The sequence below is a fragment of the Crinia signifera genome, chromosome 19 (assembly GCF_055691185.1).
Source record: "Crinia signifera chromosome 19, ASM5569118v1, whole genome shotgun sequence".
NCBI classification, from domain to species: Eukaryota; Metazoa; Chordata; class Amphibia; order Anura; family Myobatrachidae; genus Crinia; species Crinia signifera.
The window spans coordinates 83,327,306-83,348,754 of record NC_139226.1 but is presented as its reverse complement, the minus strand read 5'-3'; the positions used below and the strand labels follow the sequence as shown (position 1 = coordinate 83,348,754).

Here is a 21,449-nt window from a genome sequence, read left to right as displayed (position 1 = left end):
GTGAATCACGGGAGGGGTCATGAATCACAGGAGGCGGGGGTCGTGGGGGGGCTGCGAATCGCAGGAGGGGGGGTGTGGGGGGTTGCCGTGAATTGCATGAGGGGGGCGTGAATCAAGGGAGGGTGGGCGCAGGGGGGTGGTGCGGGGGTCCGTGAATCGCGGGAGGGGGCATGAATCGCGGGAGGGGGGGGTCGTGGGGGGTTCCGAATCGCAGGAAGGGGGGTATGGGGGGTGCCGTGAATTGCGTGAGGGGGGCATGAATCGCGGGAGGGGGGGTCCCCGAATGTGTGAATTACGGGGCGGTCGCAAATCGCGAGAGGTGCCGAGGGGGCCCGCAAATCGCGGGAGGGGGGCGCTACGGGGGGTTTTGTGAATCGCGGGAGGGGGGGTCGTGAGGGGTTGCGAATCGCAGGAAGGGGGGTGTGGGGGGTGCCGTGAATTGCGTGAGAGGGGCATGAATCGCGGGAGGTGGGGTCCCCGAATGTGTGAATTAGGGGGCGGTCGCAAATCGCGAGAAGTGCCGAGGGGGCCCGCAAATCGCGGGAGGGGGGCGCTACGGGGGGTTCCGTGAATCACGGGAGTGGGCGGCGCGAATTGCGGGAGGGGGGTCGCAAATCACAGTAGGGGGGAGGTGCCGTGAATCGCGGGAGGGGGGGTCGCGGGGGGCCCTTTTAATGCTGGGAGGGGGGGTCGCAGGGGTCCCGCGAATCGTGGGAGGGGAGGATGCAGGGGTCCTGCGAATCGCGGGAGGGGGCTCGCGGGAGGGGTCGCTGGGGTCCCGCGATTTGCGGGAGGGTCGCGGGGGTCCCGCGTTTCGCGGGAGGGGGTGGTCGCGGAGGTCCAGCGAATCGCGGGAGGGGGTGGTCGGGTCTGGGACGGATATTAGACAGCCATTACATCGACACCATTAGTTCGACAGCTCAATAGGTCGACATGGTTTTAGGTCGACATATCATTAGGTCGACATGTCATTATGTCGTCAGCTCATTAGGTCGACATGTCATTATGTCGTCAGCTCATTAGGTCGACAGCTCATTAGGTCGACAGCTTATTAGGTCGACATGTTTTTAGGTCGACACTGCCATTAGGTCGACAGAGTCTATGTCAACAGTCAAAAGGTCGACATGGGTTTTTTCAATGTTTTTTGGCCGAAATGTCGACACAGTCGACATGGACACAGTCTGAAGTGTACCGCAGCCGCTCGCTATGCTTCGGGCACGGTGCCTCGCTGCGCTCGGCACACTATTTTATTCTCCCACCACACCCTAGTGGATAGTAGGGCATGAAATACCGCCTGTCGGCACATGTCGGCTCAATAAACAGTGAAAAAACCCATGTCGACCTTTTGACTGTCGACATAGACACTGTCGACCTAATGGCAGTGTCGACCTAAAAACATGTCGACCTAATGAGCTGTCGACCTAATGAGCTGTCGACATAATGACATGTCGACCTAATGTTATGTCGACCTAAAACCATGTCGACCTATTGAGGTGTCGAACTAATGGTGTCGATGTAATGGCTGTCGATGTAAGTGCTGTCTAACAATAGTCCGGATACCGGGGTGGTCGCGGGGGTCCCGCGAATCGCGGGAGGGGGGTCGCAGGGGTCCCGCGAATCGCGGGAGGGTGGGTTCGCGGGGGTCCCGCGAATCACGGGAGGGGGGGTTCGCGGGGGTCCCGCGAATCACGGGAGGGGGGGTCGCGGGGGTCCCGCGACTTGCGGGAGGGTGGAAAGCGGGGGTCCAACGAATCGCGGGAGGGGGGGTGCGGGGTCCTGCGAATGGTGGGAGGGGGGGTCACGGGGGTTCCGCAAATCGCGGGAGGGGGGGTCGCGGGGGTCCCGCGAATCGTGGGAGGGGGGGTCGCGGGGGTCCCGCGATTCGCGGGAGGGGGGGGTCGCGGGGGTCCCGCGATTCGCGGGAGGGGGGGTCACGGGGGATCCCGCGAATCGCGGGAGGGGGGGTAGCGGGGGGGTCCCGCAAATCGCGGGAGGTTGGGGTCACGGGGGGTCCCGCGAATCGCGGGAGGGGGGTCGCGGGGGTCCTGGCAGGGATGTGCAGGAGTAATGGTGGATGGTGGCTGTGGAGTAATGGTGGATGGTGGGCGTGTACTGTAGCCCTGGCTGGGCGGGGGGAGGTTATGTCAAGGGGGTGGAACGTCAGACACATGAAAGTGAAACTGTTCTACACAGGAACGTTCTCCACAGGGGTTGAGTGACAGATCTGGCTAAATATATAAGAGATAAGTGCCTCAGAGGGTTATGCATGTGGTATTTAAATATGATAGGCTTGCCTGAAGAGGTGAGTTTTTAGGGAACGCTTGAAAGTTTGGAGGCTAGTGGAGAGTCTTATTGTGCGTGGAAGCCCCATTCCATGGGGTGCGAGCAGCCCGACAAAAGTATTGTAATAGCGAATGGGAGCTAGTGATCCATGCAGAAGAGAAATGCACATCTTGTGCAGAGCGGAGATATTTTATAATAACTAAAGAGATGTATGCTGGTGCAGCTGTATATGCAAATAGACGTATTTTATATTGAATACGGTAAAATACAGGCAACCAATGGAGGGACTGGCAGAGCGGATCGGCAGACAATGAGCGTCTTGCTAGGAAGATCAGCCTACAGTATCAGCAGCATTTAAAATGGATTGCAGTGGTGAGAGTCTGTTCTTGGGAAGACCAGTTAGGAGACTATTGCAATAGTCAATGTGTCACACCAGGCAGAGACTAAGACCTCTGGTGGGGGCCTGGACCGATACTGGAATCGGGGAGGCTGCAGAAGACCCCTGCACATATACCTTGCGTGACAGTGCACCCAGAGGCAGAAAAGAGTCAGTGGTAATATACAACTGGTTTTATTATAATGCAGGAAGGTTGTAATGTAACAGGCAGTAGGGTTTGCAAGGTGCAAGTCTCTGAACAATAAGTCTCTTGAACAGGAATATGTTACTGTAATGATGGAATGGTGGATCGATGTTGGAACATCGGAATCAGGATGACTTGATGAGATATGGAAGCAGGATGGAATATGAAGAAACGGAATCCGGAATATCGGAACTACTGTTGATGATGGAACATCAGAGTTAGGATCGATGACGGAACATCAGGGGTGGAGTGTATCCCTGTCTGTAGACCAAGGGAAACACAGCCACCAGGGATTGCTCCCAAATATGGGGTGTCATGAAGAAGCTAAACTGCGAAGCGCGTGCCGGCTAGCGGTGCGCAGGCAGTTGTTCTGTTTTGTTATTTTCTTTACAATGTATTTTGATTGATGTACCACAGTGTGTTGTCTTGGAAGCCCTTGTAAGGGCTACAATCCACACCTATGCCGCAGTGTGAACACCCCACCTTGGGAGTTCTCACTTTCTCTGACACCCCATATTTGGGAGCAATCCCTGGTGGCTGTGTTTCCCTTGGTCTACAGACAGGGATACACTCCACCCCTGAGTCCACACTAACAGCTGTTCCTATTTTTGCCACATTACTAGGTTTCTTGGGGTTGAGGTCTCTCTGATATTTTGACAGAGTAGACACCCCATTAGAAACTTATTTGGTACAGCTGGTAGGTGTCTGTGATTTATTACACACAGCACCTCAGATTTAAGTGTCAGATGCGGTACATTCATGTGTGCAATTCCTGACAATATGTGGAGCAACTAGAGGTCTGCTGACCCAGTTCCTCCTGGCACCCAATAGCCCTGATAGCAGGTGGAGATTGTAGATCCACCGCACGGACGTGGGCAGCCACACACTGTACAATCATCACACACCATAAATAAACAGTTTTCAGCTACACCTGCCTGCCACCTTTGTTTTAAATTGTGTTATCCCACCTCTGTATGGGGTTTATTCTAGTTCATTCTTTCTGACAAAATCCTTCTTAGATGGACAAAACCATGTGCACTGCAGGGGGGCAGATGTAACATGTGCAGAGAGAATTAGATTTGGGTGAGTTATTTTGTTTCTGTGCAGGGAAAATACTGACTGCATGATTTTACACTTCAATATAGATCTCACTTTGAAGAAACCCCCCCCCCCCAATCTAATTCTCTCTGCACAAGTTACATCTGCCCCACCTGCAGTGCACATGGTTTTGTCCATCTAAGAAGGATTTTGTCAGAAAGAATGTACTAGAATAACCCCCTATGTTATGCATGTTTTTTAATCATTATCGTAGCCCTTTTAGAGAATACTAATAAAGGTTATATTTTACTTATTTCTTGTGGTGCACCCGCAATAGGACACTCTTTTCCTTTTTTTCTCCTTATGCTCTCAATTTTAGTGTCCAGAGGTAGCACACTCCTGTCTATATAGTTAACAATCTAAGTACTATTTCAGGGTTCCATCTAAATTAAGTCTTGTGCGACCGACCAAAAACCCCCTAGTTTCCGAGAACTTGAGCTTAACTTGGAGAAGAGAGCACAGGCTTCGCCAGAATTTGGCCACGAACTGGACTCCTCTATCTGAAATAATTTCAAGTGGCAGTCCATGAAGCTTGAATATCTCCTTTACAAATAATTGTGACAGTTTGGAAGCTGAAGGAAGGCCGTGAGAGGGACGAAATGAGCCATCTTGGTGAAACGGTCAACAATCACCCAGATGGTATTGAATTTGTCAGATTCTGGAAGATCAGTTACAAAGTCCATTGAAAGGTGCGTCCAAGGATGATGTGGCACTGACAGTGGCATCAATTGCCCAGGAGGAGACTGACGACTGATCTTGTGCTGGGCACACTTAGCACAAGAAGAGACAAAGTCCTGTACATCTTGTTTAAGGGACGGCCACCAGTAGGACCTGGTGATAAACTCGTAAGTTTTCTGAATGCCTGCATGACCAGCAAACTTGGAAGAATGCGCCCAATTAAGCAACTTCTTTCTTAAGGCCGGTTTTACAAAACTTTTCCTTGTAGGAGGCGTGAGATTTGTTACTCCTGTCACGGAGAAAGCCGCTGGATCAATAATGAAGTGTTGATTCGTGGACTTCCACTCACCATCTTGCTCCCATGAATGGGAAAGGGCATCAGTTTTTCGATTCTGTGTCCCAGGACAGAATGACAGCTTCAAACTAAATCTGGAAAAGAAGAGCGCCCATCTGGCTTGGACGGGGATTAAGACATTGAGCAGACTTGAGATACAGAAGATTCTTGTGATCTGTGATTATTGTGACCTCATGAGCAGCACCCTCTAGAACAGGGCTGGGCAACACCGGCACTCCAGATGTTGATGAACTACACATCCCAGCATGCCTTGCATCAGTTTCAGCATGGCCACATAGCAAAACTAATGCAAAGCATCCTGGGATGTGTAGTTCATTAACATCTGGAGGGCCGGTGTTGCCCAGCCCTGCTCTAGAAGATATCTCCATTCTTCTAATGCCAACTTATTGGCAAGGAGTCTTGATCACCAATGGCATAATTACACTCCGCAGGTAAGAACTTACGTGAGAAGAACCCACAAGGGTGAAGACGTCCATCAGGTGCTTTCTGGGAGAGCACTGCCCAAACACCCACGGAGGAGGTGTCGACCTCAAGGATAAAGGGCAATGTGGTGTCAGGTTGTCTTAACACAGGAGCAGAAGTAAACCTCCGTTTCAACAGATGGAAGGCTTGGATGGCTTCTGCCGGCCACTTTGCTGGGTTGGCCCCTTTACGTGTTAGGGCAGTGATGGGTGCCACAATAGAAGAGAAATTACAGATTAACTTTCTGTAATAATTGGAGAATCCCAAGAAGCGTTGAATACCTTTCAATGAAGAAGGAATTGGCCAATCTTGGATAGCCTGCAATTTACCTGGATCCATTTGAAGACTGGAACAGGAGACTATGTATCCCAGGAAGGGTATGGACTTCACCTCAAAGACACATTTCTCCAGTTTAAAATAAAGATGATTAGCTTGCAGCTGAGACAGGACCTCTTTTACCCAATAACGATGATCCTCGAGATTGTTTGATTAAAATGTCATCGAGATACACGACCACATGTCGGTAGAGAATGTCCCGAAAGATCTCGTTGACATAGTTCTGAAATACGGCTGGGGCATTACTGAGCCCAAAGGGCATTACGAGGAACTCATAGTGGCCATCTCTGGTGTTAAATGCCGTCTTCCACTCCCTCTCGTATACGGATAAGATTGTACACGCCTCTCAGGTCGAGTTTGGTGAAGAGAGTCGCTCCACTGACGCGATCAAACAACTCGGCGATGAGGGGTAGAGGATACCTGTTTTTCACAGTAATTTCGTTGAGACCACGATAATCTATGCAGGGACGCAAACCTCCATCCTTCTTTTTCATGAAAAAGAACCCTGCACCAGCAGGGGAAGTTGAAGGACGAATAAATCCCTTGGCGAGATTTTCTTTTATGTAGTCAGCCATGGCCTGGGTCTCTGGAAGAGATAATGGATAGGTCATACCTTTCGGTGGCTCTTTACCGGGAACAAGATCAATAGGACAGTCCCACGGTCTATGAGGAGGCAGGATATCAGCACCAGATTTGCTGAACACATCAGAATAGTCTCTATATGGAAGAAGTTGAAGGTCATCAGAATCTGTGGAAGAATTGCGAGCTGGAAGTACCTTTTGAAGGCAGGTACTGGAGCAGGAAGGATCCCAGGCAAAAATTTGAGAAGTCTTCCAATCGATTCGAGGATTGTGGAGACGAAGCCAGGGCAGGCCCAGGACCAGTGAATGGGTGGCTATGGGTAACACAAGAAAATACAAAAGTTCTCCCACTTTAACTGAGACGCAATGTTCAGCGGGAGGCATCAGGAATCCTACTGCCATCCACTGCAGTAAGAAAGATAGCCTTGGGTAGGTAACCCCCACTTCTGGACCAGTTCAGCAGTTACAAAGTTCCCAGCGGCACCGGAATCAAGAAGCACGTGACTGTATTGAAATGCTGGCCAACTTGTAAGGATACATTCAGTCGCGGTTGGAGAGGACTTAATTACTCCTAGCCTAACCTCTCCTTGAAGGGCTAGGAGGAGGAGTTTTCCTGATGCTTGGGGCATGCAGAGATTTGATGTGATGGAGCCGCACAGTATAGGCATAGCTGTGCCAATCGGCGACGGTGACATTCTACTGGAGATAGAAGAAAGAGATTTACCTCCATAGGCTCTTCCTTGGGCTGTAGCACCGGAGTAGCAGGTGTAGGAGCTGGAGAAGCTTGTGTATTGTCTGGAGAAGATTTAATGCGTTCAATAGCCCTTTCACGAAAACGCAGGTCCACTTTAATACATAGTGAAACTAAATCCTCTAGTTTAGACGGTAAGTCTCTGATAGCGAGTTCATCTTTAAATCGGTCGGACAGACCATGCCAGAATGCTGCATACAGAGCCCCATCACACCAGGAGAGTTCAGAAGCAAGTATCTGGAATTGAACCAGATACTGCCCAACGGAGCGGGAACCTTGTCTGAGACGCAGTATTTCAGTGGAGGCAGAGTTACTCGCCCAGGCTCATCAAAGATGCGCTGGAATGCTGTGACAAAGTTAGATGACAGAATGGCGTCAGATCTTTCCCATAACGGTGAAGCCCAGTCCAAAGCTGCTCCAGACAGGAGTGAGATGATGTAGGCGACTTTAACTCTCTCCGTGGGAAACTTGCTGGGCTGTACCTCGAAATGGATCTCACACTGGTTTGAAAACCCTCTGCAGGTTTTTGGGTTCCCATTAAACTTGGTAGGAACGGATAGGTGAAGACGAGGTGCGGCAGCAAATACAGGAGGATGAACTGTGACTTGAGGAGCACTGACAGTCGTCTGAATTTTATCCAGCCTAGACTGAGGATAGGTCTTGAAGGCAATGGATCACTTGACCCTGCGCCGCTTCTTGCTGGTCCAAGTGGGCAGCCAGTTGTTGCACAGGGCTGGGTGGTGACGCTTGGCCTGAGGCTGGATCCATCTGGCTAGTGCTTACTGTCACACCAGGGGTTTGTGTCGCAGAGACTAAGACCTCTGGTGGGGGCTTGGACCGATACTGGAATCGGGGAGGCTGCAGAAGACCCCTGCGCATATACCTTGAGCGGCAGTGCACCCAGAGGCAGAAAAGAGTCAGTGGTAAAATACAACCGGTTTTATTATAATGCAGGAAGGTTGTAATGTAACAGGCAGTAAGGTGTGCAAGGTGGAAGTATCTGAACAATAAGTCTCTTGAACAGGAATTGCAATACGTTACTGTAATGATGTATCGATGTTGGACATCGGAATCAGAATGACTTGATGAGATATGGAAGCAGGATGGAATATGAAGAAACGGAATCTGGAATATCGGAACTACTGTTGATGATGGAACATCGGAGTTAGGATCGATGATGGAACATCGGAACTGGATCGATGGCGGAACATCGGATGAGGATCGGAATCCTGGAGCTAGGCTGGAACCGGCAGGTGAGTCTGGCAGCGGACACTGAATCACAGGAGATGGTAAACCTGGATGATCACAGGAGATGGTAAACCTGGATGGTCACAGGAGATGGTAAACCTGGACAGGCTCAGGAACACCTGGAGAATCACACTGCAGCAAGGAGAGACAAACACCAGCAGGCAACACTTGCATGTAGAAATGACAACTGAAGCACCAGCAATGGAGTGAGCGCTCCCAGCATACTTATACCCACAGGTTAGCCATGATTGCCGGGCAGGTATTACAGGGAGATCACTCCACGCAGGATTGGACAAGGAAGACATGTGACTGTGAAAATATGGCAGCCCCCATGTCAGACTAAGGCGGGAAAGACTGTTTGTAGTTGCCATGCTTGTGGCCGGGAGTAATGGCGGCAGAAAGGAAGATTGCTGAGCACTGGACACTGTCACTGTGTGTGAGGGAAGCGCTGCGCAGCCGCAGACTCAGCAGCGCTGAGAGGACTGGAGGATGACTGAGATGAAAGCGCACAGAACTCAGGATGCCGGCTGCATCGGGACTTGAAACGCAAGCTGAGCCTGCACAGACACTTAGCTGGTAAGAGAGCTTGCTTCAATACCCGGATCGTGACACAATGCAGGATATAATGAGTGCATGGATAAGAGATTTAGTAGTGTTTTGTGTAAGATAGGTTGTATTTTGGATATGTTTTGTAGATAAAACATAGAATTTGACAGCAGATAAGAACCATTTGGCCCATCTAGTCTGCCCCTTTTTTATCCTTCAGGTAATCTCAACCCTTTTTGATCCTTATTTCTTTGTAAGCATATTCGGGATGCAGTTGATTTGCCGGCGGTCGGAATCCCGACACTGGAATCCCGACCGCCGAAATCCCGAAACTTTCTCCCTCCGTGGGTGTCCACGACACCCATAGAGGGAGAATAAAATAGCGTGCCGAGCGTAGTGAGGCACCGGGCCCGCTGCGTGGCGAGCGCAGCGAGCCCGCAAGGGGGGGCGATCCATGTCCCCCCCTTGTCGGGATTTCGGCGGTCGGGATTCCAGTGTCGGGATTCCGACCGCCGGGATCCCGACCGCCGGGAAATCGTATCGGATCCGCATATTCATATGCCTGTCCCAAGCATGTTTAAATTGTTCTACTGTCTTAGCCTCTACTACCTCTGATGGGAGGCTATTCCACTTATCCACTACCCTTTCTGTGAAGTAATTTTTACTAACATTTCCCCTGAACCTACCTCCCTCCAGTTTCAGTGCATGTCCTCCTGTTCTATTACTTATTTTCCTTTGAAGAAAATTTCCCTCCTGTACTATGTTAAAACCATTGATATATTTGAAGATTTCTATCATGTCCCCCCTTTCCATTCTCTGCTATTAACTATACATGTTAAGATCTTTTAGTCTTTCCTGGTACGTTTTGTGATGTAGGCCATGCACCATTTTAGTTGCCCTTCTTTGTACACTCTCTAATCGTCTAATGTATTTATATCCTTCTGATATTCTGGTCTCCAGAACTGGACACAGTATTCCATATGAGGCCGTACCAATGACCTATAAAGTGGCATTATTACTTCTTTTTTTCTGCTACTGATTTCTCTTCCTATGCAACCAAGCATCTGCCTAGCCTTCCTCATTGCTTTGCTACATTGCTTTTCTGCCTTTAAGTCACTTGAAATAGTGACTCCTAGATCCCTTTCCTCCTCAGTAGTTTCCATTATAGTACCCTTAATACTACATTGAGCCTTTGGGTTTTTGAGTTCCAAGTGCATAATTTTTTAGCATTAAACTGTAGTTGCCGTGCTCTTGACCAATTCTCAAGTTTACCTAGATCATCAGTCATTTGATTTACCCCTCCTGGTGTGTCTACTCTGTTGCATTTCTTTGTATCATCTGCAAAAAGGCATACTTTCCCTTCAATACCATTTGCAATGTCACTAACAAAGATATTAAAGAGCACTGGTCCAAGTACAGATCCCTGGGGTACTCCACTGGTAACATGTCCCTCCATAGAATGCACTCCATTTACTACAACTGTCTGTTTCCTATCCTGCAACCAGGTTCTTATCCATTTAATTGTTTTATAATCCAATCCTACACTTTCAAGTTTATTTAGAATTCTGCGATGTGGGACAATGTCAAATACCTTACTGAAGTCTAGATATGCCACATCTACGGCCCCCCTTCATCTATTATTTTGGTCAGGGAGTCAAAAAAGTCCATAAGATTTGTTTGGCATGATCTCCCTGCAGTAAAACCATGCTGTTTTGGATCCTGTAAATTGTTTAATTTAAGATGTTCCACTTTTCTTTCTTTTAATAGTGTTTCCTTTCATTTCCCTACTACTGATGTAAAGCTCACTGGCCTGTAGTTACTTGCTTCTTCTTTGCTTCCGCTTTTTTTGCAGTGGAACTACATTTGCTCTTTTCCAGTCCTCTGGTACTCCACCTGTATCTAGTGACTGGTTGAATAAATGTGTTAATGGCGCTACCAGCACATCTTTTAGTTCTTTTAGTATCCTTGGATGTATTCTGTCAGGCCCCATTGATTTATCCACTTTCAGTCTTGAGAGTTCTGTTAGGACTTTCTCCTTAGTAAATGTACTTCTATCTACCTTATTCAGTGTCTGTCCGAAGTCTTATTATTCCTCCATTTGATTTTCTCCTTTCACTTATAAACTTTAAAAAAAAAAATCTTCCTTTATCTACTGCCATTTTCTCCTCAGCTTGTGCCTTTGCACGCCTGATCACTTTCTTAGCCTCCTTGCGTCTGGCAAGATACACCTCTTTGTCATTCTTATTTTGAGTCTGCTTGTATGTCCTAAAGGCCATCTTTTTGCTTTTACAGTTGATACCTCTTTTGTAAACCACACTGGTTCCTTTTCCTGGTGCTTTTCTTAACCCTTTTTATACAAAGGTCCGTTGCCTTTAGTATTGAACTTTTAAATATTTTCCACCTCTCCTGCACTCCTTTCAAGTTCCTCCAATGCGCTAATGAACCGCTTAAACATCTCCCCATTTTTGCAGTCAGCCTTCCTAAAATCCAACACCTTAGTTTTTGTCTGACTGGAGTAGGACTCTGCCTTGTTACTAAACCATGTAGATGCATGTAGGGAAACCAATCCCAGGGCAATTTTTTAATTCCGGAATTCGGGATTGAAAAATGCTCAATCCTGGAATGGCTTCCCTATTAAAAAAAAGTGCCCCGGCTGCCCCACATTTACATTGCCTGGCCGGGTGCGGCCAGGAGCCAGACAGGTGTGCAGCGCTTAGCCACGCAGGTGGCTGGAAGCCAGGCCGGGACAGCAATACGGGTGGGCTTTGCGGCTATCAGAGCGTCTGAACGGCCTGTGCAGCGTGACCTCTGACCAGGTCCCGCTTTTATATAGCATTACTGCCTCACAGCGCTGAGGTCATGGGTTCAATTCCCACCATGGCTCTAACTGTGCAGAGTTTTTATATTCTCCCCATGCTTGCATGGGTTTACTCCGGTTTCCTCCAACAATCCAAAAATATACTGGTAGGTTAATTAGCTCCCAACAAAAATTAACCCTAGAATTATTATTATTATTATAATTGTATTTATAAGGCGCCACAAGTGTTTCGCAGCGCCGTACAAAGGAACAATACAGGGAAACAAAACTTGGCATAACATTGAATAAATAACAGAATGTCTGTGTGTGAGTGGAAACATATATTGTAAACTCCACTGGGGCAGGGACTGATGTCAATGTTCAACTATACTCTGGAAAAACGCTGCGGAATATGTATGCGCTATATAAGAAACTGTTAATAAATAAAATAATACTATATTGCATTATGAGTTACTGTGGAAGATACCAGATGTCTCCTGTTCCAGCACAAGTAGACAATGAGGCTCAGTACAGAACAGGAAATGTGATCTGGGTATGTCACAGTCCGCAGCACACTGCTCTAATTAAACTGTGTTATGCCCGAGCGGCACTAATCCTAGTCTACAGCAACTTCCACCAGGGCTTTTACTTAATCTTACAAACACCCTGACCACCAGTTATGCAATAACACCACCTACCAGCCACTTCCCAAATGGCAACAACCTGTTTTCTGGCACCTGTGCTGTCTGTTATGTAATATTATCTGGGTGCGGTACAGCTCACAGAAAATGTTTAGTCATCACCAAAAGTTAGACGTAAGTTAGACTGGTTCCTCTTGATAAGTCATCAGTCACTAATTCAACCATTATTGGTTGACATGGACAAAAGCTCGACATGCACTATCTTGCTCAACACAATCAAAATGTTGACATGTCAACTTTTGTCACTGTCTAACTAATGCATTTCGGAACTTTTGGTTCTTAGTAAATAAACCCCACCTTCTCTACCGTGACCTCTTTTCTCCGGCCAGTGGCAGCATGCCAGAGATCAGACGGATGGGACCTCCTGTCACTATCCTGACCTACACTATCAAAGGTCTTTTAGAGTTGCACCTGTGTACTGTATATGCAATTTTGGCATTTGCATGCACCCGACCCAGAATCCGGCACTATGTACAGGTTAGCGCATTGAGTGCCAACTGAATAGGTTTGAAAATTGCCAAGAAAACATTTTTATTCATCATAATGTCCTGTAACATTTACCTTATATAGGAAATATAATCTTTTTTACACAACATTTTTTATTTACATTTATATAACAAATGTGAGCGATAATGAATCTATTCTGTACTGTGCACGGAATGTCTCAATAAAAAAGTTTATTTAAAAAAAAAAAGTGAGCGACGCTGGTATTTTTAGCAAATATTTTGCACATCTCTCACAGAGGTGTTGGCACTCAAAGGGTTAATAAATCTGTGTAGATGGCCCGGCAGAGGAAGGCTTTACAGAATGTCTCTGCAACCCCCGCTTTTACTGACGTTTTCCACAGTTGTGTGTGTGTATAATGATGCCACTTACCAGACATCCCTCTTCTGGTGGCTCCTTGGCGGTGTCTCATATGTTACGGTGCCTCCTGTGTAATGTGTCCTGTAAAGTGAAACAGAGAGAAATGAACACAGAGTGTTCTGCAGATCCTTATCACAGATGTCTGGTGAACTCTCACAGAGTTCACAACCGCAAATTGCAACTGTATTGTAACTTTTCCCGAATGACCTCATAGGTGGAGGCAGCACACATCAGTCAGCTGGTCGAGAATGAACTATGAGTTAATAAAGGGCCCCTTACACTTGCGATTTTGGGAGATTTTACCCAATTCAGGTGGATTGAGTAAATTTAACTGACAAAATCTGATGTGCCTGATGCCATTCGGTATAACCAAGAGATTGTAAGAGATTGATCCTCCTGCGCATAGGATACATCTCGAGTGAATCAGGTCCAATTTGTTGAACAATAAGTTGAACAAGTGTAAGGGGGCCTTAAGAATGAAGCCAGCACAAAAGTCGTGACAGTATCTACGCTGCTCACTGACCACTGCAAGTGTGTTTCTGGTTTGTGTTTATGTAGATGCATCATCCTCAATGGGGTTGGGATCATTTGGTCTACAGCATGATGGTCGACAGTCATTAGGTCAACATGGGTCTAGGTCGAAAGGTCATTAGTTTGACAGGTCGTTAGTTCGACAATGTCTAGGTCGACATGGGTTTTTTTACTGTTTTTTTTACCTGAATGTCAACACAGTTGACATGGACACAGTTTGAAGTGCACCGCATCCCCTCGCATCGCTCACTATGCGTCGGGCACGGTGCCTCGCTATGCTTTGCACACTATTTTATTCTCCCACCATGCCGTAGTGGATGGTAGGGCATGAAATACCGCCTGTCGGCTCAAAAAACAGAGAAAAACCCCATGTCGATCTTTTCACTGTCGACCTAGACACTGTCGAACTAATGACCTGTCGAACTAACGACCTATCGAACTAATGACCTTTCGACCTAGAACCATGTCGACCTTTTCCCATGTCGACCTAATGGTGTTGACCTAATGACTGTCTACCATCATGCTGTAGACCAAATGACCGCATCCCCCTCATTGGGCTAAATTCAGCAATATGTATACAGTGTATCAGTCAACATTGACAAAAGTTTGACGCGCAAAAACTCAACACACACACACACACACATACACACTTTTTCATACTTCAACATTCACATGGACTCCGATTAAGAATGGTAAAGTGCAGAAAGCAGTGTGATCAAAGAGAGACACTAATTGAGGGTACATGTTGACAGGTGTCAACATCAACACAACAAAACTCCTTAAAAACAACTCCCATTAACCGTTTGTCAATGTCGGCCTTTTGCTGTCGACCTATTGACCGGTTACCTAGATGGGATACGGTCACTGGGTCTACAGCAAGTTGGTCAACAGTCATTAGGTCGACATTGGGATAGGTCGACATGGGTCAAGGTCGACATGGGTTTAGGTTGACAGGTCATTAGGTCGACACAAGCAATAGGCCGACATGGCCTGTTTTTTTGAGCCGACATGTGCCGACAGGCGGTATTTCATACCCTACCATCCACTAGGGCGTGGCGGGAGAACAAAATAGTGTGCAGAGAGCAGCGAGGCACCGTGGCCGAAGCATTGCGAGCGAGGGGATGCAGTGAACTGGAAACAGTGTCCATGTCGACTGTGTCGACATTCGGCAAAAAAAAAACAGTGAAAACCCCCATGTTGACATAGACACTGTCGACCTAATGCTTGTGTTGACCTACACCAATGTCGACCTTGTCCCATGTCGACCTAATGACTGTTGACCAAATTGCTGTAGACCAAACGATCCCAACCCACCTAGACACAGTAGCCTTCCCATTCACACCCTTCTTTGCTTGCAGGGGAGAGGTCTCAAGCCTTGGGGAGTGATAGAGTGGAGAAGTTGACCAAACCAACCAATCAGCATTTAACTGTCATGTCAAAGACTGTGCTAGATAAGTGACAGAAGCTGATTGGTCACTAGGGACACATGCACACTTTAGTACTCTCCAAGGCGTGAATAATAAGACTTTGGAAAGTTTCCCCATCCCACCAGTAATATGCTGCAGGCTACTTATGTGCCCCATAGACAGAATGCATTGTCAGCAGCCCAGGAGGACTGGACTGGCTCTGTCTATATAACTATCTGTGTGGCTAGTCCTGTGTCTGTATATCAGTGAGCCCGATGCTGTCACTGTGTGTGTGTCAGTGTGCCCCGTGCTGTTTCTGTGTATGTCTCAGTGTGCCCAGTGCTGTCTCTGTATATCAGTGTGCCCGGTGCTGTTACTGTGTGTGCGTCAGTGTGCCTGATGCTGTCTCTGAATGTTAATGTGCCCGATACTGTCACTGTGTGTGTGTCAGTGTGCCCAGTGCTGTCTCTGTATATCAGTGTGCCCGATGCTGTCACTGTGTGTGCGTCAGTGTGCCTGATGCTGTCTCTGTGTGTTTCCACCCAGTGCTATCTCTATACAGTATATCAGTATGCCCGGAGCTGTCTCTGTATATCAGTGTGCCCGGAGCTGTCTGTGTAGATCAGTGTGCCCGGTGCTGTCTCTGTATATCAGTGTGCCCGGTGCTGTCTCTGTATATCAGTGTGCCCGGAGCTGTCTCTGTATATCAGTGTGCCCGGTGCTGTCTCTGTATATCAGTGTGCCCGGTGCTGTCTCTGTATATCAGTGTGCCCGGAGCTGTCTCTGTATATCAGTGTGCCCGGTGCTGTCTCTGTATATCAGTGTGCCCGGTGCTGTCTCTGTATATCAGTGTGCCCGGAGCTGTCTCTGTATATCAGTGTGCCCGGTGCTGTCTCTGTATATCAGTGTGCCCGGTGCTGTCTCTGTATATCAGTGTGCCCGGAGCTGTCTCTGTATATCAGTGTGCCCGGTGTTGTCGGTATCCGGACCATGGATCGACTTACTTTACATCGACAATCTCCTGCTCGACACCCTTAGAGCGTCAAACTAATCTTCGACAGTAATGAATGTCCTACACATACATGGTCGACATACACATTAGGTCGACAACACTCATCATCGACCGGTCACATAGGCGACGGTACAGATAATCGTTCATTATGCCAATGACACATAAGATCGACAAACGGAACATCGGCATACTCATGATCAACATGTCACATAGACGACAGCAAATAGGATCAACATTCATTAGGTAAACGTCCACAACATCGACAACAGGAACATCGGCATGGTCCTAATCGACTTGTCACATAAACCACAGCACATATGATTAATACATCGACATTGGTCAACAGCTAATATAGGTTGACAGTTACTATGCTGACCATAGTGGAGGCGCCCGCTGCAGAACTACAAGTGCCACAATGTGCCCTATCGGAATCGGTACATCTGTCAGAATGAACTTAGGTCTACAATCATTAGGTCGACCCCATTAGGTCGACTGGCTGGAAGGTCGACCTGATTTAAGGTCGACATGGGCCAAGGTCGACATGACTTAAGGTCGAATTTGCATAAAGGTCGACATGAGGAAGGTCGACTGGTCATAAGGTCGACATGGGTTTTTCACTGTTTTTTTATCCGTTGGCAATGAGAATCGGACCCTCGCATCGCTCGCTTCGCTCGCAATGCATCAGGCACGGTGGCTCGCTTCGCTCGCCACAGCTTTAATAACCTCCTCCACGCCCTAGTGGATGGTAGGGCATGAAATACCGCCTGTCGGCACATGTCGGCTCAAAAAACAGTGAAAAAACCCATGTCGACCTTATGACCAGTCGACCTTACTCATGTCGACCTTTATGCAAATTGGACCTTAAGTCATGTCGACCTTAGCCCATGTCGACCTTAAGTCAGATCGACCTTCCTGCCAGTCGACCTAGTGGGGTCTACCTAATGACTGTAGACCTAAGTTCAGTCTAATAGATGACCGCTTCCCGCCCTATCATACTCCCGGCTACCTTTGCAACCATGTCCCTATACCCACCTCATTCACCCCGTCATCCACCCCCACCACGCAAACAGCCACGATAGCTGTCTACATGTAGACGCGCAGACATAGTGCTCGTTATGTCTCTACCGTGCCACTACAAGTACCAGGATGCCCTGGCACTATTCCCTACTATGGTAGCACTATAACCCATTTCACACCCCCATCCATGATGCACACTGCCTCCGGCGCACCCCCATAGCCGTCTAAACATGGATGCTACAAGCCTGCCCCTAGTCACCCCACCGGCTGTCTACATGCAGACGCGCACCCCATCTTAACATTAACAATGGGTTGCTGTTCGCCGCCAGCCTGTCCCTAGTCACTCCACCAGCTGTCGACATGTAGACGTGCATCCCATCTTTATAGTGGGTTGCCATACTATATTGTTTCCGTCTAATCCTGGACACCACCTGTCTACATGTAGATGGCCAGCTACACCGTTCTTCAGAACGGTTTACCGGACTTAATTTTTTACGTGGCACAACAGGTACCAGAATGACCTGGCACTGCACTATGCTATGCTAGCGCTGCAACCCCCATCAGCCACCTAAACCTCATGTTCAGCAACCTTGGGTACCTTCCTTAACCCCTGGGGCACAATATAAAATCTGCACCCCAATTTTCTCTATATGCTACAGATAAGGTTAGCTGTACGGAGATCGGGTGATCCAATTACTGTCCACCTATAAGCGGTAGACGCTGTCGACCAATTACTGTCGATCTATTAGCGGTAGACACTATTAACTGTCGACCTATGGGAAGTCATCTATTAACGGCCGATCAAATTAATGTCAATCAAATGTACCATCGGCTATGTGCGTCGTCGACCTAATAAATAATAATAAACTATTACCAGTCGACCTGTTAATACTGTAAATTAAATGTACCTCGACCTATTGTTATAATCGATATAATGCATCGACCATATGATTGTCTATCAAACTCCGCCTACTATTTATACCACAACTGGTGCTGTCTCTGTGTGCCAGTGTGCCCAGTGCTGTCATTATTTATTAGTGTGCCCGTCGACCATATGATTGTCTATCAAACTCCATCTACTATTTATACCACAACTGGTGCTGTCTATGTGTCAGTGTGCCCAGTGCTGTGTCGGTGTGACTAGTCCTATGTCGTGTCTGGTGCTGTCTCTGTGTATATTTGTTGTTGTGCCCGGTGCTGTCTATCATTAGGTAAACCTTATTTCTTTGTAAGGTACCAATGTGCCCAGTGCTGTGTTGGTGTGCCTGCTCCTGTGTCGTGTGAGCAGTGCTGTATAGGTGCCAGTGCACACGGTTCTGTCTCTGTTTATAGCTGCTACTGTGCCTGGTGGTGTCTCTGTGTATAGGTGCCAGTGTGCCCGGTGCTGTCTCTGTGTATAGGTGCCAGTGGGCCCAGTGCTGTCTCTGTGCATAGGTGCCAGTGGGCCCAGTGCTGTCTCTGTGTATAGGTGTTAGTGTGCCTGGTGATGTCTCTGTGTATAGGTCCCAGTGTGCCCGGTGCCGTCTCTGTGTATAGGTGCCAGTGTGCCCGGTGCCGTCTCTGTGTATAGGTGTTAGTGTGCCCAGTGCTGTCTCTGTGTATAGGTGCCAGTGTGCCCGGTGCTGCCTATGTGTATAGGTGCCAGTGTGCCTGGTGCTTTCTCTGTGTATAGGTGCCAGTGTGCCCGGTGCCGTCTCTGTGTATAGGTGTTAGTGTGCCCGGTGCTGGCTCTGTGTATGGGTGCCAGTGTGCCCGTTGCTGTCTATGTGTATAGGTGCCGTGTGTCTGATGTTGTCTCTGTGTATAGGTGTTAGTGTGCCCGGTGCTGTCTCTGTGTATAGGTGCCAGTGTGCCCGGTGCTGTCTCTGTGTATAGGTGCCAGTGTGCCCGGTGTGCTGTCTATGTGAATAGGTGCCAGTGTGCCCGGTGCTGTCTCTGTGTACAGGTGTAAGTTCGCCCGGTGCTGTCTGTGTATAGGTGTCAGACAGTGTACCCGGTGCTGTGCCCATATGTCTGCAGTGCACACTGCTTAGGCGGGTGTAACTATAGCTCGGAGAATCCTCACCTGTTTACCGGCGGCTGCTGCGTCTCTGCCCGGCTCATCCACGCAGCCTGTGGCACAGGGGGCACTACCAGGGCTTTCGCATCCCTGCCAGCAACACCGACCTGTGCGTCGAGTCCTGTGCCCGCACACGGCGCACACACTCAGGGCCGCATCTACCCGCCAGCAGGAGGAGGAAGCCAGGACGCAGCCTCCGGGGGAGTGACCGTGACCGGGAGCCGGAGCCGCCCAGCCGCCGCCTCTGAGTGTCATCTACTTGCGGACACTTTCACTTTCTACCGGCCGCCAGCTACCTCCAGTCGGACTCGCAGCCAGTGCCTCCAGTATTCTCAGTCACCAGCCAGTGCCCTCAGTGTTACCAGTCACCAGTCAGTGCCCTCAGTGTACCAGTCACCAGCCGTGTGCCCTCAGTGTTCCCAGCCTCAGGTGCCCACTCACCATCCAGTGCCCCCAGTGTTACCAGCCAGTGCCCCCAGTGTTCCCAGTCTCAGGTGCCCAGACAGTGCCCCCAGTGTTACCAGCAAGGGCGTAACTACCATAGGTGCAAGGGGTGCAGCTGCTATGGGGCCCAGAGCTGCAGGGGGGCCATCTTTGCTGTTTAAGTAATATGTTTTACATATATTTATCATCATCAGTTGCTAAATAGGGGGGCCCTTACAAACTTTTGCTATGGGCCTATGAATATCTAGTTACGCCCCTGGTTACCAGTCACCAGCCAATACCCCCAGTGTTACCCGCCTCAGGTGCCCACTCATCAGCCAGTGCCCCCAGTATTCCCAGTCATGTCCTCACTCCCAGTCACCAGCTAATGCCCCAGTGTTCCCAGCCTTAGGTGCCCGGACAGTGTCCCCAATCTCAGGTGCCCGGACAGTGCTCCAGTGTTCCCAGTCTCAGGTGCCCGGACAGTGCCGCAGTGTTCCCAGCCTCAGGTGCCCGGACAGTGCCCCAGTGTTCCCAGCCTCAGGTGCCCGGACAGTGCACCAGTGTTCCCAGTCTCAGGTGCCCAGTCAATCCCCCAGTGTTCCCAGACTCAGGTGCCCAGCAGGTCCGCCAGTGCCCCAGTGTTCCCAGTCTCAGGTGCACGGCCAGTGCCCCAGTGTCATCTGCTTGCGGCCACTTTCACTTTGTACCGGCCGCCAACTACCTCCAGTCGGACTCGCAGCCAGTGCCCCCAGTATTCTCAGTCACCAGCCAGTGCCCTCAGTGTTACCAGTCTTAGGTGCCCAGCCGGTCCCCCAGTGTCCCCAGCCTCAGGTTCCAGGCCAGTGCCCCAGTGTTCCCAGTCTCAGGTGCCCGGCCAGTGCCCCAGTGTTCCCAGTCTCAGGTGCCCGGACAGTGCCCCGGTGTTCCCAGCCTCAGGTGCCCAGCCGGTCCCCCGGTGTTCCCAGACTCAGGTGTCTAGCTGGTCCACAAGTGTTCCCAGCCTCAGTTGCCCGGCCAGTGCCCCAGTGTTCCCAGTCTCAGGTGTCCGGCCAGTGCCCCGGTGTTCCCAGTCTCAGGTGCCCTGACAGTGCCCCAGTGGTCTCAGGAGCATGGACAGTGCCCCAGTGTTCCCAGCCTCAGGTGCCCGGACAGTGCCCCAGTGTTCCCAGCCTTAGGTGCCCAGACAGTGCCCCAGTCTCAGGTGCCCGGACAGTGCCCCGGTGTTCCCAGCCTTAGGTGCCCGGACAGTGCCCCAGTGTTCCCAGCCTCAGGTGCCCGGACAGTGCCCCTGTGTTCCCAGTCTCAGGTGCCCGGACAGTGCCCCAGTGTTCCCAGCCTCAGATGCCCGGACTGTTCCCCCGTGTTCCCAGTCTCAGGTGCCCGGACAGTGCCCCAGTGTTCCCAGCCTCAGGTGCTCGGATAGTGCCCCAGTGTTTCCAGTCTCAGGTGCCCGGACAGTGCCCCAGTGTTCCCAGCCTCAGATGCCTCAGTATTCCTATTCCCAGGTACCCAGCAATTGCCACCCTGGTGCCCTGTACAGATTTTCTTGAGAAGATACTATGAAAGTTGATTGGCTAGTGCATTCTCACCTTCCAGTTTATCTCTTCACCTGGTTTAGTACATCTGCCCCATTGTTTTTATAGCCATAACATTACTCACTGATTATCCTGGGCCACGTACTCGTATCACATAATACTTAGTACAGGATTGCCATATT

The 21,449-nt window shown here is 49.4% G+C and overlaps 1 protein-coding gene across 1 annotated transcript in view; it reads right to left on the bottom strand.

The window, feature by feature from the left end:
* Nucleotides 1-19,771, bottom strand: part of TIRAP (TIR domain containing adaptor protein) — a 30,756-nt gene extending 10,985 nt beyond the window's left edge. Inside the window, exons 1-2 of the mRNA XM_083162817.1 lie at nt 19,313-19,771; nt 13,294-13,362 (exon numbers count right to left, since the gene is read on the bottom strand). Coding sequence (XP_083018943.1) covers nt 13,294-13,362; nt 19,313-19,350 — 107 coding nt within the window. The 5' untranslated portion in view covers nt 19,351-19,771. The remainder of the gene's footprint in view (nt 1-13,293; nt 13,363-19,312) is intronic.
* Nucleotides 19,772-21,449: the final 1,678 nt, after the last annotated feature.